This window comes from Aquarana catesbeiana, linkage group LG12, assembly GCF_042186555.1.
Source record: "Aquarana catesbeiana isolate 2022-GZ linkage group LG12, ASM4218655v1, whole genome shotgun sequence".
NCBI classification, from domain to species: Eukaryota; Metazoa; Chordata; class Amphibia; order Anura; family Ranidae; genus Aquarana; species Aquarana catesbeiana.
The window spans coordinates 214,302,771-214,317,289 of NC_133335.1; the positions used below are offsets into that span (position 1 = coordinate 214,302,771).

A 14,519-nucleotide genomic window follows, 5' to 3' on the forward strand; every position below is an offset into this window, starting at 1 on the left:
GTCTCAGGTGTGAATGGGGAGCAGGTGTGTTACATTTGGTGTTATCGCTCTCACTCTCTCATACTGGTCACTGGAAGTTCAACATGGCACCTCATGGCAAAGAACTCTGAGGAACCCGAAAAAAAAAAGAATTGTTACTCTACATAAAGATGGCCTAGGCCAGTGATGGCGAACCTTGGCACCCCAGTTGTTTTTGAACTACATTTCCCATGATTCTCATGCACTCTGCAGCTTAGTGTAGCATCACGGGAAATGTAGTTCCAAAACAGCTGGGGTGCCAAGGTTCGCCATCACTGGCCTAGGCTATAAGATTGACAAGACCCTGAAACTGAGCTGCAGCCCGATGGCCAAGACCATACAGCGGTTTAAGAGGACAGGTTCCACTCAGAACAGGCCTCGCCATGGTCGACCAAAGAAGTTGAGTGCACGTGTTCAGCGTCATATCCAGAGGTTGTCTTTGGGAAATAGACATATGAGTGCTGCCAGCATTGCTGCAGAAGGTGAAGGGGTGGGGGGTCAGCCTGTCAGTGCTCAGATCATACGCCACACACTGCATCAAATTGATCTGCATGGCTGTCATCCCAGAAGGAAGCCTCTTCTAAAGATGATGCACAAGAAAGTCTGCAAACAGTTTGCTGAAGACAAGCAGGCTAAGGACATGGATTACTGGAACCATGTCCTGTGGTCTGATGAGACCAAGATAAACGTATTTTGTTCAGATGGTGTCAAGCGTGTGTGGTGGCAACCAGGTGAGGAGTACAAAGACAAGTGTGTCTTGTCTACAGTCAAGCATGGTGGTGGGAGTGTCATGGTCTGGGGCTGCATGAGTGCTGCCGGCACTGGGGAGCTACAGTTCATTGAGGGAACCATGAATGCCAACATGTACTGTGACATACTGAAGCAGAGCATGATCCCCTCCCTTCAGAGACTGGGCCGCAGGGCAGTATTCCAACAGAACACACCTCCAAGACGACCACTGCCTTGCTAAAGAAGCTGAGGGTAAAGGTGATGGACTGGCCAAGCATGTCTCCAGACCTAAACCCTATTGAGCATCTGTGGGGCATCCTCAAACAGAAGGTGGAGGAGCGCAAGGTCTCTAACATCCACCAGCTCTGTGATGTCGTCATGGAGGAGTGGAAGAGGACTCCAGTGGCAACCTGTGAAGCTCTGGTGAACTCCAAGAGGGTTAAGGCAGTGCTGGAAAATAATGGTGGCCACACAAAATATTGACACTTTTGGCCCAATTTGGACATTTTCACTTAGGGGTGTACTCACTTTTGTTGCCAGCGGTTTAGACATTAATGGCTGTGTGTTGAATTATTTTGGGGGACAGCAAATTGACACTGTTATACAAGCTGTATACTCACTACTTTACATTGTAGCAAAGTGTCATTTCTTCAGTGTTGTCACATGAAAAGATAGAATAAAATATTTACAAAAACTTGAGGGATGTACTCACTTTTGTGAGATACTATAAGTGTCATTTCTCTGTTGCCTAATGCCTCTCATCTGCAACTTCTGACAAATTTTCCTTACACCAAGAGAAATAAAAAGGTGACAGGGGAGGGAGCTCTAGCACACAGCCTGTGATCGACAGCCTCAGTCCTGTTCCTGTGTGCTGTGTAAAAAGGGGTGTGTCCACTTCCTCTAATCTGCTCTCAGAACTCTCCTCACTGAGCTCTGCAGTCTGTAACTTCAGCTTTGCGTCCCCTGTCTGAAAGCTCATGCAAGCTATATAAATTCTGCACTTTAAATAGAGAAGAGAGGACTGCAAATGGACAGGTGCGACTTATGTAGGAGGATTTGATTCATCTCTTGGTATCACCTGAGGCCAGTCACCTCACTAGGTATAATGTAAAGGCTTACAACCACTGTAAATCACACCAGGTGTCATTCAAACTAAATGACTGAGGGCATCTAGTGGCAGAAAAACCCCTGCAGGGGGTGATAATTAATTAATTTTCTTGGAGGTGGGCTTTCACATTCTCAGACAATCTTGTTATGAGCATGTTAAAATAACTTCCCTGCTGAAGACGAGTTGTGCTGCTGGTCTCACACTAATGATCAGGTACCAATCCAAATGGTTCCTGATCATGTGATACTGCAAGAGCCAATCATAGTGATTATATGGGGTTTGGTTACAAACCTGCTGACTGCAGCTCTGACTGTGCACAGAGAAAAAAGGCATAGTGTTAGAAGAAAGCATTACACATTAGTGTGTATAAAAATAAAAAGTAATTTTTTTATAAATCCAGTGAAAGTTAAAAAAATCTAAGGTAATGTGTAAAATAACTTGTAAATGCTTTTTGTTAACCTATAAAACAAAACAAAACAAAAAAAAAAAAAAAAAAAACACACACAAAACAAAAACAAAAAAAAATAAAACACAAACACAAACAAACAACACAAAACAAACAAAACTAACAAAAAAAAAAACAAAAACACCACAAACACATGAGTAGGGTATTTAATAAAACAATGTACCAAATAAAAAAGTCTTATGTCCTCAAAAAAAAAAAAAAAAAAAAAAAATGTAAAATGATTGAAGTAGCCCACAGATTATACAATTTTCTTTCCTTCCACCATGGGGCAGAAAAATAGAAAATCGATTTCCCTGTCCGTATTGATGGAGGAATCCCTCCTGCCACGCTATTGTTTTCTATCGGTGGGGAGCCTTTCCTGTTGGCAGAACACAATGGTGACTGCTGGCGGTGGTAATCGCATACAAAAATATCTGACAGGCTGGTTGTACTGTAGTCAGTTGATGGATCAGTACACCATGTCTGCCCATAGATCGATGGGTTGATTTGAGCCCTCTATGGCCGGCTTTAGGTAGACAAATTATTCACCTTTGGAGAGGAAGTAAATTATTGCCAGAATCACCAGCCCAAAAAAGGAAAAAAAAAAAAAAAAAAAAAAAAAAAATATCTTCAAAAAGAAAAAACGAATGCAGCCACCACATCGAAGGACTGGTAATCTGCAATATTTATTTATTTAACAAAAAAAAAAAAAGCAAGCAGTTACCTCCATTATAATGCAGTTTATGTCTTTTGTACCAAGCGCTGGAACCATACCTTTGTATATATTTTTTGTGATCATTTCGTGACCTTTTTATTTGATTTTTTTTTTTTTTTTAAATCAAATAAAAAGGTCACGAAACAGATCACAAAAAATATATACAAAAAGGTATGGTTCCAGCGCTTGGTATAAAAGACATAAAAAAAAAAAAAGCAGTTACCTCAACTATAATGCAGTTTATGTCTTTTGTACCAAGCGCTGGAACCAAAAAAAAAAAAATCAAATAATCAAATAAAAAGGTCACGAACGGATCACAAAAAATATATACAAAGGTATGGTTCCAGCGCTTGGTACAAAAAGACATAAACTGCATTATAATGGAGGTAACGGCTTTTTTTTTTTTTTAAGCATATTTTAAACCCAAAAACAAGAAATGTAAATATTGCAGATTACCAGTCCTTCGATGTGGTGGCTGCATTCGTTTTTCTTTTAAAGATTTTTTTTTTTTTAATCAATTTAAAAAAAAGACAAGCCATGCAATACTAAATGAGAGGGAACGGGAAAGTAAAACATTTGAACAACTAAAGACTGAATCCCAAATGAAATGTTTTTTTGTTTTTTTTTTTGTGTGCAAATAAGAATTTTTTTAAACAATCAGAAAGTTGAAAGAATGAAAATGATAAAAATAAGGAATACAATTGTTGGGCAAATTCTAGTCTACATATACTGTATACTAAATATTAACTCAAAAGAGTTCCATTTCTGCAGCTGGGTACAGCAGGACATCTGTATTCATGCAGTTGCAGCAACTGTTTGGTGGCGTCATCTGCACATACAATGTATTGCACCCCATGCCCCATACAGATAATCTGCACGCCGTGTGCGAAACCATCTAGTGGGTGTCTCAATTCGGAGAATCGTAGAAGTTCAGGAAGTTACAAATACCTTGTTGCCGAGCAGCATGATGACCACATCCTTTTGAGAAAATTCGTGCACCTCTGCAAGCCAAGCCTGACAATGTCAGAGAAAAAAAAAAAAAATCATCATACAAAAGATGTGAAAAAAAAAAAAAAAAAAAAAAAAAAAAAAAAAAAAAGGCATAAATAGCATTTTTTTTTACTCAATTTAAAAAGATAAAACCCAAATGCCGATGACCTTTTTAAAATGGATTGACCTTGGAAATGTAAAGACCTTGAGGATCAGCAAATATTGTCTAAATACAAGAGTATTCTTAGTGCATTTCTTCCAGATCTGTGCAGTAACTTTGCCCCTGTAATAAAGACCGGTCACTGCTGCTCCCTCTCCTTGTGCAGGGTGACTGGTCTGGTCTCCGCCCCCTCCTGTAGTTTTCTGCAGGCAGCCTGTAGTGGGTGGAGCCTGCTGGGACCCTCCCCCAGCTCTGTTTTCAACAGCAATGATTCTCAACTACAGTCCTCAAGATGCCCCAACATGTTTTCAGGCTGTCCATTATTTTGCACAGGCGTTTTGATCAGTTTCACTGCCTAATGCCGCGTACACACGATCAGAAACTCCGTCAGAAATAACTTGGATGGCTTTTCCGACGGAATTCCGCTCAAGCTTGCCTTGCATACACACAGTCACAGAAATGTTCTCTGAACTTTCGACCGCCAAGAACGCAGTGACGTACAACACTACGACGAACCGAGAAAATGAAGTTCAATGCTTCTGAGCATGTGTCGAATTGTTTCCGAGCATGCGTGATTTTTTGCGCATCCGAATTGCATACAAACGCATTTTCGGATAGGAACTTTTTCTGACCGAAAAAAAAGAGAACATGCTCTCAATCTTTTGCTGGCTGGAATTCTGCCAACAAAACTCTGATGGAGCATACACACGATCGCATTTTCTGACCAAAAGCTCACGTCCGACTTTTGCTGGCGGAATTTCTGATCGTGTGTACGGGGCATTAGTAATTACCACAGCCTTTTCATCTGAGGGAAATCCTGAAAACATGACCTGTTGGGGCGCCTTGAGGACTGGATTTGAGAAACATTGCCCTACAGCCCAGCGATATCACTGCTATTATCACATAGCAATATATGGGTTTGTAAAGGCATCTGGTGAACACAAACAGAATTTTTTTATCCTTTTTAGGCTTTTGAAGAATAGATTTAAAAATTAAAGCCTGCTGCTCAGCTTAAAGCGGATCTCCAGGCCAGTGTTAAATTAAATTTCGATTTAGTTTTAGCGATAGTCTTTTGATTAAAATGCCATTTTAGTTTTAGTCATATTTTAGTCATCCGAATTGTTTCAGTTGTATTTTAGTCAACTAAAATCTCCAGTACATTTTAGTCGACTAAAATCAAATGGGTTTAGTTAAATTTGAATGCAGTATTTCTTTAGAACTGCCAAACATTATATACTCCTGGAGTAAAAATCTAATAACATGTTTATTATTTATGGTATTAAAGTTTGAGCATGCACTACAGACACAGATTTAGCCATTGTGATAAATCCTGAAAAATAATAATAATAATAATATAAAATTTAGTTTTGACTAAAATGTCATTTTCGTTTTAGTTGTATTTAAGTCTACCAAAATAATACTAAAACAATTCAGATGACTAAAATAGTATTAAATTTAGACGAAAATATTTTAGTCGACGAAATTAACACTGCTCCGGCTTAGTCAGAAAAAATGTATACTGTAGCTGCTGACTTATTAGGACACTTAACTGTCCACAAATCCAGCTTTGTCCTCACCCGAGCTGATTTTTCAATCGGCTGTCGACGCAATTTCAAGTAAGGGAGACCAGCAGTGAAGCCTTGCCGGTTCCCTACAGGGCTGGTGCTAGAGTATTTTGCACCTTAGGAAAGACCAGCTATTTGTACCTCCCCCCCCAAAAAAAAAAAAAAAAAAAAAAACCTTCAAGGAGTATTACCACGATGATATCATTACCCATTACATTTAAAAAGCATTTTAACGCGTCGCTCCGACTCCGGTGACATAATCTCCCTGACGCTGCAGGCCATGTGTGCACTCGAGCTCCATCTTCAAAGCATCTGGCCAGCTTTTCTAAACACTCTGCAGAGCGGCCCCTGGTGGCTCATCAGGGGGTAATCATGCGCAGCGTCCCAGACTTATACTTTTCTGATGAGCATATTATCTACCTTATGTGAATTGTCACTTGGCATCCTTTTATTTTTTTCATAAAAGATTTATACAGTCTGCACTTAGAGGTGTAGTTCTCTGAAAAATAGGGACTGTGGCTGCGCCCTACGCAGCCGTGCGCCCTAGGCGGCTGCGTTGTCCGCCTGGTGGTTGCACCGGCCCTGGTTCCCTACTGCGCATGCGAAGCGAGCTGGGCTTTGTGAATGGCCCAGCAGCAGGGGAAGGAGGAGCCAAACTTCCAGCTGACTTCACTGAGGCAAAGTCACCCAGAAGTGGGTGCGGGTACCTGTCAAAATCAGGTTCCCCCCCCTCCAAAAAAGGTGCAAAATGTGGCAGCGGAGGGGGGAGGAGGCAAATAAGCGGAGCTTTCCCTTTAGGGTGGAGCTCTGCTTTAAAGTCTTTATTGCCATCTGTGACCCAACTGGGGAGTTTACACCTCACTTCCTGTTCGTAGGACAGCAGGCAGGGCAAGAAATGGGGGGGGGGGGGGGTTGTCATTAGGAAGGGGAGCCATAGGCAGTAATAATCTAGCAGAAGTTATAACCTTTGCTATCATCTCCTATTTAGACAAAGTGGGGGAAATCTCCCTAATGGGGACATAGTAATACAAACCTCAGAGATTCTGTTCCACCTGTACTCTGTCAAAGATGGTTGGCATTGGGCAGGTTTGCTGCTGCTTTTAAAATTTAACATCTAAACAGTCTGTCGGATTTACAAATACTGTATTTAAGCATACAAGCTCAGTTTTGTGTTGAAAATAACTGCAAAATCTAAAACTCCGATGGGTGTAACAAGATGTCCGCTTGCCCCCTTCTCACTCTATCATTACTGTGCAGGAGTGTGGGGTGTAGCAAGATGGCGGCGACGAAACATCACTTCCTGACGAGACAGCGGCCGCAGCTGGGTGTATTAAGATGGCCACCGCTCCGGAGCTAGGCCGAAGCCGCTGCCTTTTCTATGGCCGAGGCAGTGAAGCGCTCCGCGGATCGCGTGGTGTGCCGAACCGAACAGGTTGACCCGTTCGGATCACGGATCGGTGACGATCCGTCGCACCACTACTATCAAAGGGTTCACCGTGTGCTTAGCCAGTGTTTTTGTACAGTGTGGGAGATGCTTTCACTAGCTAGAGGAACCTAGCCCCCCGCTTTGCAGAGACAAAGGACCCATGCCTTCCCTGCTGTCAGAACGTAAATCTGCCTGGTTTACATAGATCACCATTCTGCCTCTGTGCTGGATGATGGGCGAGTGCCGTCTGACAGAGTCCACGGTACCCGCAGACCAGCTCCCGCTGTGCATAATCACAGCCGGGCAGGCCAGCGGCGGCATGCATGTGCGCCCCCTACCTGCAAGTGTCCGGCAGTGCCACCTTGCTGCCATATATGCCATTTATACGGTTAAACGCAATGTTAAAAGAGGGGATGCTACACAGCCCTGTCCCAACTTTGAGACATGTTGCTGCAATTATTACAAAAATTATGGTACCTTAATTTGTTTTCTTAAAGTGATTGTAATGGTTTGTTATTTAAAAAAAAAAAAAAAAAAAAAAAAAAACCCAACATCATATCATAACTTACCTCCACTGTGCAGCTCGTATTGCACAGAGTGGCCCCGAACCTGCTCTTCAGGGGTCCCTCTGCGGCTCCTCCCTGCATCAGATAACCCCCTAGGAGAGGCGCTTCCCCGAGGCGCTTACCTTGCGGGCGCGCTCCTGATTCCAGCATTCGGCATCCATAGCCGTTAAATGTATGACTCGGCCCCTCCCCCCTGCATCATTACATTTGATTGACCAATGGCTGCGCTGCTATTAATCTATCTAATCAGGACATGAGACACGAGCCGGAGGTGGTGTGCTCTCTCGTCGCGCAGATTTCGGGCCTCAAGTATAAGGGGGGCTTGGGGGCGCTGCTGCATTGAAAAAAGTTTTTCACCTTAATGCATTAAGGTGAAAAACAGTAAAGGTTTCCCCTTCAAAATGGTACATTTCCCTAATTTAAACATTTAGGTTTTCTTTTGCGACTAAGATATGGGTTTATGAGTTTTGCAGATCTTTGCATTGTGTTTTTATGGATTTTGAGTTGTATCGCTAGACCAAAGTGTCCTATATTGGGCCTATGCTGTCCATTGTAGGACGTGAGTCATACAGATCCCCATTCTACAACTCCAAGCTACGTCTTCTCTTCTACACAACTACTCCTCAGACGCTCGTCACGCTCCCCTCCTATAATGAACAATGTCAGGAAGGAGAGGGGTGGAGGAGATGGCTGTGCTAGGAACAAAGTGTAAACAATTGGGAGAGAAGACTTGGGTACAGGAGATATATACAGAGTGAATGAGTTACAAGCTTGGGTGAAGCACCGACACTTACTAAAGAGTTAATGAACTATTCACAATGGTCCCCATTGCTGAAGAGCTTACAGTCTTACATCCATACCACAGTGAAATAACTGGGTACAAGCCAATTAAAGTGACCCTGTGCATGTGCTCGTGTGGGTTCTCTGGTTGCGAAAACAGACATGTTACTTCCAGCAGTGTATGATGACCACGTCCCCTGAGGTTCCATCCTCTATTGTATCCTATAGGGATGTATGGGTTGGAGGATGGAGCCACAGCACATAGCAGGGGACACAGAAGTGAGACATTTCCAAAGTGTTAAAGCATATCTAAGCTATAATTGTTTCCAGCCCACTCCTATTAATCCAAATTATCTTGCAGTTAGTAAACTTACTTTGTTAAAGGGTAAAAAAAAATAAAAATAAAATAAAATTATGTAGAATACAGTGCCTTGAAAAAGCATCGATACCCCTTGAAATCTTCCACATTTTGTCATGTTGCAACCAAAAAAAATGGAAATTTTATTGGGAATTTATGTGATAGACCAACACAAAGTGGCACGTAATTGTGAAGTGGAAAGAAAACGATAAATGGTTTTCAATTTTTTTTTACAAATAAATATGTGAAAAGTGTGGTGTGCATTTGTATTCAGCCCCCTTTACTCTGATACCCCTAACTAAAATCTAGTGGAACTGATTGCCTTCAGAAGTCACCTAATTAGTAAATAGAGTCCACCTGTGTGTATTTTAATCTCAGCATAAATACAGCTGTTCTGCGAAACTCATAGCTTTGTTAGAGAACCTTAATGAACAAACAGCCTCCTGAAGGCCAAGGAACCCACCAGACAGGTCATGGATAAAGTGTGGCGGAAAACTAACACTGCACATCACCCTGAACACACCATCCCCACCGTGAAACATGGTGGTGGCAGCATTATGTTGGGGGGATGCTTTTCTTCAGCAGGGACAGGGAAGCTGGTCAGAGTTGATGGGAAGATGGATGGAGCCAAATACAGGACAATCTTAGAAGAAAACCTGTTATGCCCTGTACACACGGTCGGAATTTCCGATGGAATATGTGCGATCGGAGCTTGTTGTCGGAAATTCCGACCGTGTGTGGGCTCCATCAGACTTTTTCCATCAGAATTTCCGACACACAAAGTTTGAGAGCATGCTATAAAATTTTTCGACAACAAAATCCGATCCTTTAAGTTCTGATCGTGTGTAGACAAATCCGACAGACAAAGTGCCAAGCATGCTCAGAATTAAGAGACGAAAGCCATTGGCTATTTCCCCCGTTTATAGTCCCAACGTACGTGTTTTACATCACCGCGTTCAGAACGATCGGATTTTCTGACAACTTTGTGTGACCGTGTGTATGCAAGACAAGTTTCAGCCAACATCCGTCGGAAACAAATCCATGAATTTTGTTGTCGGAATGTCCGATCAATGTCCGACCGTGTCTACAGGGCATTAGAGTCTGCAAAAGACTTGAGACTGGGGTGGAGGTTCACCTTCCAGCAGGACAACCCCCCTCAACATACAGCCAGAGCTACAATGGAATGGTTTAGATCAAAGCATATTCATGTGTTAGAATGACCCAGTCAAAGTTCAGACCTAAATCCAATTGGGAATCTGTGGTAAGACTTGAAAATTGCTGTTCACAGACGCTCTCCATCCAATCTGACAGAACTTGAGCTATTTTGCAAAGAAGAATGGGCAAAAATGTCACTCTGTAGCTGTGCAAACCTGGTAGAGACATCCCCAAAAAGACTTGCAGCTGTAATTGCAGTGAAAGGCGGTTCTACAAAGTATTGACTCAGGGGGGCGCCATACAAATGTACACCATACTTTTCACATATTTGTAAAAAAAATTGAAAACCATTTCTCATTTTCCTTCCACTTCACAATTAAAGTGCCACTTTGTGTTGGTCCATCACAAAAAATACATGTACGTTTTTTCATCTCTCTATACATATGTACATACATACACACACACACACACACACACACACACACAGCCTTGAAAAAAACGTACATGTATTTTATTGGTATATATATTACACACATATACACATATGTAACATACAACTGCAACAAGTCATATTCTAATTGAGGGTTATAAAAAAAAAAAAAAAAAAAAAAAAAAATTACCTTTACTTTTCAATCTGCAGTGCTGTAAGGTTCTGTAAAATGCAATATGGCCACCCGGAAGCGTTCTGTACACAGAATGTGTACAGAACGCCCCCCCAGGAAATGTAATTTCCTGCTTATGTGATTGGCTGACTGATTTTCCCATGTATCTGCACTAAGATACAAGTCAGATTTTTGGCATCCCCTGCAACAAAAATGTAATTTTTGGTGGGATATCCCCAAAGGGGAGTCATGTCTAAAGGGATGCAGACCCTGCCACTTTCCCCAGAGCCCTGCAGGTGTAGCAGTTGTTGATATTCTAAAGACACTCCCATACTGTGTACATGGACACAGAGAAAAAGCTATTTCTTCACAATAACAATCAATTTTACTAATACACATTTAACAGTCAGTGCACTAAAGGATTCGGTGTGACAATGCAGGTTTCTACACAGCCATCTGAACCGAACAGGTAGGGAGGAGTCACAGCTCTGCATGTGCAAATCTAAACTTTAGCTACTGATCTCTTTAAACAGTAGCGAAGAGTAAACTGGCACCCATGTTAAAAAAAAAAGCCTAAAAGCACCATCTGCTGGCTGGAAATTTGAAAATGAAATATTTCACAGCAAAAGCAGAACTTGCAGTAAAAAGCAAGGTCCGCTTCAAACAAGAACCCTCTCCACCGTCATAAATAGCAGCATGAATTGAAAAATAAAATTTCTACCCACAGTGCCTGTGAGGCCGAATACCCTTAAGGCCCCTTTCACGCTGCCGCCACTCGAAAGTCGCGCGATTTCAGGGAATGCCAGTTAGATAGTTAGTAAGGTTGAATAAAGACACCAGTCCATCCAGTTCAACCTGAGTGAGTGTGGGTGTGTGTCCACAATTATCCCTATTTTTTAATTTAAGGTACTACACATATAGCGCCGTCAATTTACACAGCACTCCACACTCACATCGGTCCCTACCCTCAAGGAGCCCACAATCCAAGGTCCCAAACTCACATTCATATATTAGGCCAATTTTTTTTTTGGACAGAAACCAATTAACCTACCAGCATGTCTTTCGTGTGTGGGAGGAAACCGGAGTACCCGGAGGAAACCCACACAGGGAGAACAATGCAAACTCCAGGCAGGTAGTGTCGTGGTTGAGATTCGAACCAGCGACCCTTCTTACTGCTAGGCGAGAGTGCTACCCACTACACCACTGTGCCGCCTGTGTAAACTTGAGCTTTATGGACCTCAACTCGTATCAAAGTTGGACCAAAGTAGTACAGGAACTACTTTGAAGTCGCACCGACGGTACTCATTGGAAATCATGGGGGTACGACTTGTCTTGCGACTTTGCAGTCCCAAGTCGCAGGACAAGTCGCACAAGTGTGAAAGGGGTCTAAAATTTCACAAGAGGTGGCTGGTTGCTCCTGCAACTGTGCTGAAGCATCAAGAATTGGGGTACTCGGCATTTCCCAGGATCTTGCTGGAAGGATCAGGACATCACATGCTGCCGTACAGAAGTCAGGGGTGGTGCAAGAACTGTATATTTGCTAACATTTTACCCTACTATTTTTTTTATTTTTTTTAACTTTCATGCTGCCATTTATTATGAAGGAGGGACGCCTGATATATTAAGCAGACCTTTACTGCCGGATCTATTTAACCACAACAAAAAAATTGAAATGCTTTTAGCCCTTAGATTAGGCATGAACAACCTGCTGGGATCGCCACGGCGCTCAGACCAGAAGTGGTAGTGGGTAAAAAAAATTTAAAAAAATTATTTGAAACTGAAAAATGCTGAATGCTGCCACTGATTTCAAGTGCCCTTTTGTTGAGCCTGCATAGAACAGGCATAGTGTAAAGGTGCACTTATGGAGTAACGAGGGAGATATGCAGAGTATGGTGGTCATTTAACAGCTATATACTGTATGTTGCTCCAGCACCATGCCATAGAAATGAGACACTTAGAATCTCTAGAGCTAAACGGCGATTTGTCACTTACACGGATGTTCTCAAATGACGTCCTGCTGGTAATGTCATATAATAGGAGTAAAGCTATGGGAAGAGAAATAGGTTATCAGCACAAGGGACCATACTGAGACTTATAATGATACTTTTATACATGGATATAGTTGAATAGCGTATCATTTTTAAAAGTAAAAGAAGTTATCCTTTAAGTGTTGCTGGCATGTTTGCAAGCCTCGATGACATGATCAGACAATCTGAACTCTACACCTCACCTCCGGGAAGGATCATGTAAAACAGGTGACTAGGACATCACACATAGGACATCATGGAGGCTTGTAAAGTTAGGCTGGCCATACAGTAAACAATTTTCTTAGGTTTACCAAAGTCATTTAACATGAGGTCAAACCTAAAACACGTTCAATTCATATCCCATCAGGAAGGCCCTTGCATTACATCAGGGCTCAAAATTTCAAGTCCTGAGCTACTAGCCAGGCCTTAAGGCCACTTTCGCACTGAGGCGCTTTACAGGCGCTATAGCGCTAAAAATAGCGCCTAGAAAGGACCTATCCTGTCACTCCAGTGCAAGAGCCCGAGTGCTTTCACACTGGGGCGGTGCGCTAGCGGGACGTCAAAACAAAAACAAAAACAAGGAGTCCTGCAAGCAGCATCTTTTGCAGCTCTTTAGAAAGTGCCCCTGCCTATTGAAATCAATGGGCAGCGCCGCTGGAGCTTTGCCCGCTAAAATGATGGTAAAGCACCGCTAAAAATAGTGGTGCTTTAACGCCGCCCCCCCCCCCCCATGACACAGTGTGAAAGCGCCCTTAGGGTTACTCGCCACCAGTTGCCCCAACAAACCCCTACCCTGCCCCGCCCACAATTCCGCCCCTAAACACGCCCTCAAATTATCTCATGAAATGACACTTAACCACTTAAGGACCGAGCCTCTTTGAGATTTGTTATTTACAAGTTAAAAACTGTTTTTTTTTCCTAGAAAATTACTTAGAACCCCCAAAGATTATATATATTTTTTTTCTAACACCCAAGAGAATAAAATGGTGGCCGTTGCAATACTCTGTCACACCGTATTTGCGCAGCGGTCTTACAAGCGCACATTTTTTGGAAAAAACACACTTTTTTGAATTTACAAATAAGACAAGACAACAGTAAAATGATCTCAATTTTTTTATATTGCAATTAGATTGTTCTGCCGAGTAAAATGATACCAAACATGTCACGCTTCAAAATTGCGCCCGCTCGTGGAATGGCAACAAACTTTTACCCTTAAAAAACTCCATAGACGATGTTAAAAAAAAATTCTACAGGTTGCATGTTGTGAGTTACAGAGAAGGTCTAGGGCTAGAATTATTGCGACGATACCTCACATGTGTGGTTTGAACACGGTTTTCATATGCGGGCGCTACTCACGTATGCATTCACTTCTGCACGCGAGCTCGGCGGGACGGGGCACGTTTAAAAATTTTGTTTTTTTTCTTGTTTATTTTACCTTTTATTTTTACAATGTTCTTTAAAAAAAGAAAAAAAAAAAAAAAAAAAAATTGTGTGTCACTTTTTTTCCTATTAGAAAAAAAAAAAAAAAAAGCATGACAGGACCTCTTAAATATGAGATCTGGGGGTCAAAATTTTTTTTTTTTTTTTTTTAAATGGCCCTTTATGAGCTTTGGGCGGAGTTGACGATTTGACGTTGCTTCTGTCCAGCAATGGTATGAGATGGGTGGGGGCCCATCTTCCCCTCACTCGTCTCCATACCCAGCATGGATGAACATCCGATCGCCTCCGGCACTGCCGACGGCTCCGGTAAGCGGCGGAAGGCCCCGGAGCGCAGCGGGGGGGGGGGGGGGCCCTCTCCTGCTGCCAACAATATTCCTCTTCAAACTTAAGACGTATATCGGCGCACTACGGTCCAGAAGTGGTTAAATTTTTTTT

The 14,519-nt window shown here is 42.4% G+C and overlaps 1 protein-coding gene across 4 annotated transcripts in view; it reads right to left on the reverse strand.

Annotated features, from left to right (window-relative positions):
• The window catches only part of RAB37 (RAB37, member RAS oncogene family), an 89,110-nt gene that overhangs the window by 11,708 nt on the left and 62,883 nt on the right, over positions 1–14,519 (reverse strand). For all 4 annotated transcript variants that reach the window (XM_073606654.1, XM_073606652.1, XM_073606653.1 and 1 more), the window contains 2 exons: positions 12,610–12,662; positions 3,964–4,029 (listed from right to left, as the gene is read on the reverse strand). In XM_073606654.1, coding sequence (XP_073462755.1) covers positions 3,964–4,029; positions 12,610–12,662 — 119 coding nt within the window. The remainder of the gene's footprint in view (positions 1–3,963; positions 4,030–12,609; positions 12,663–14,519) is intronic.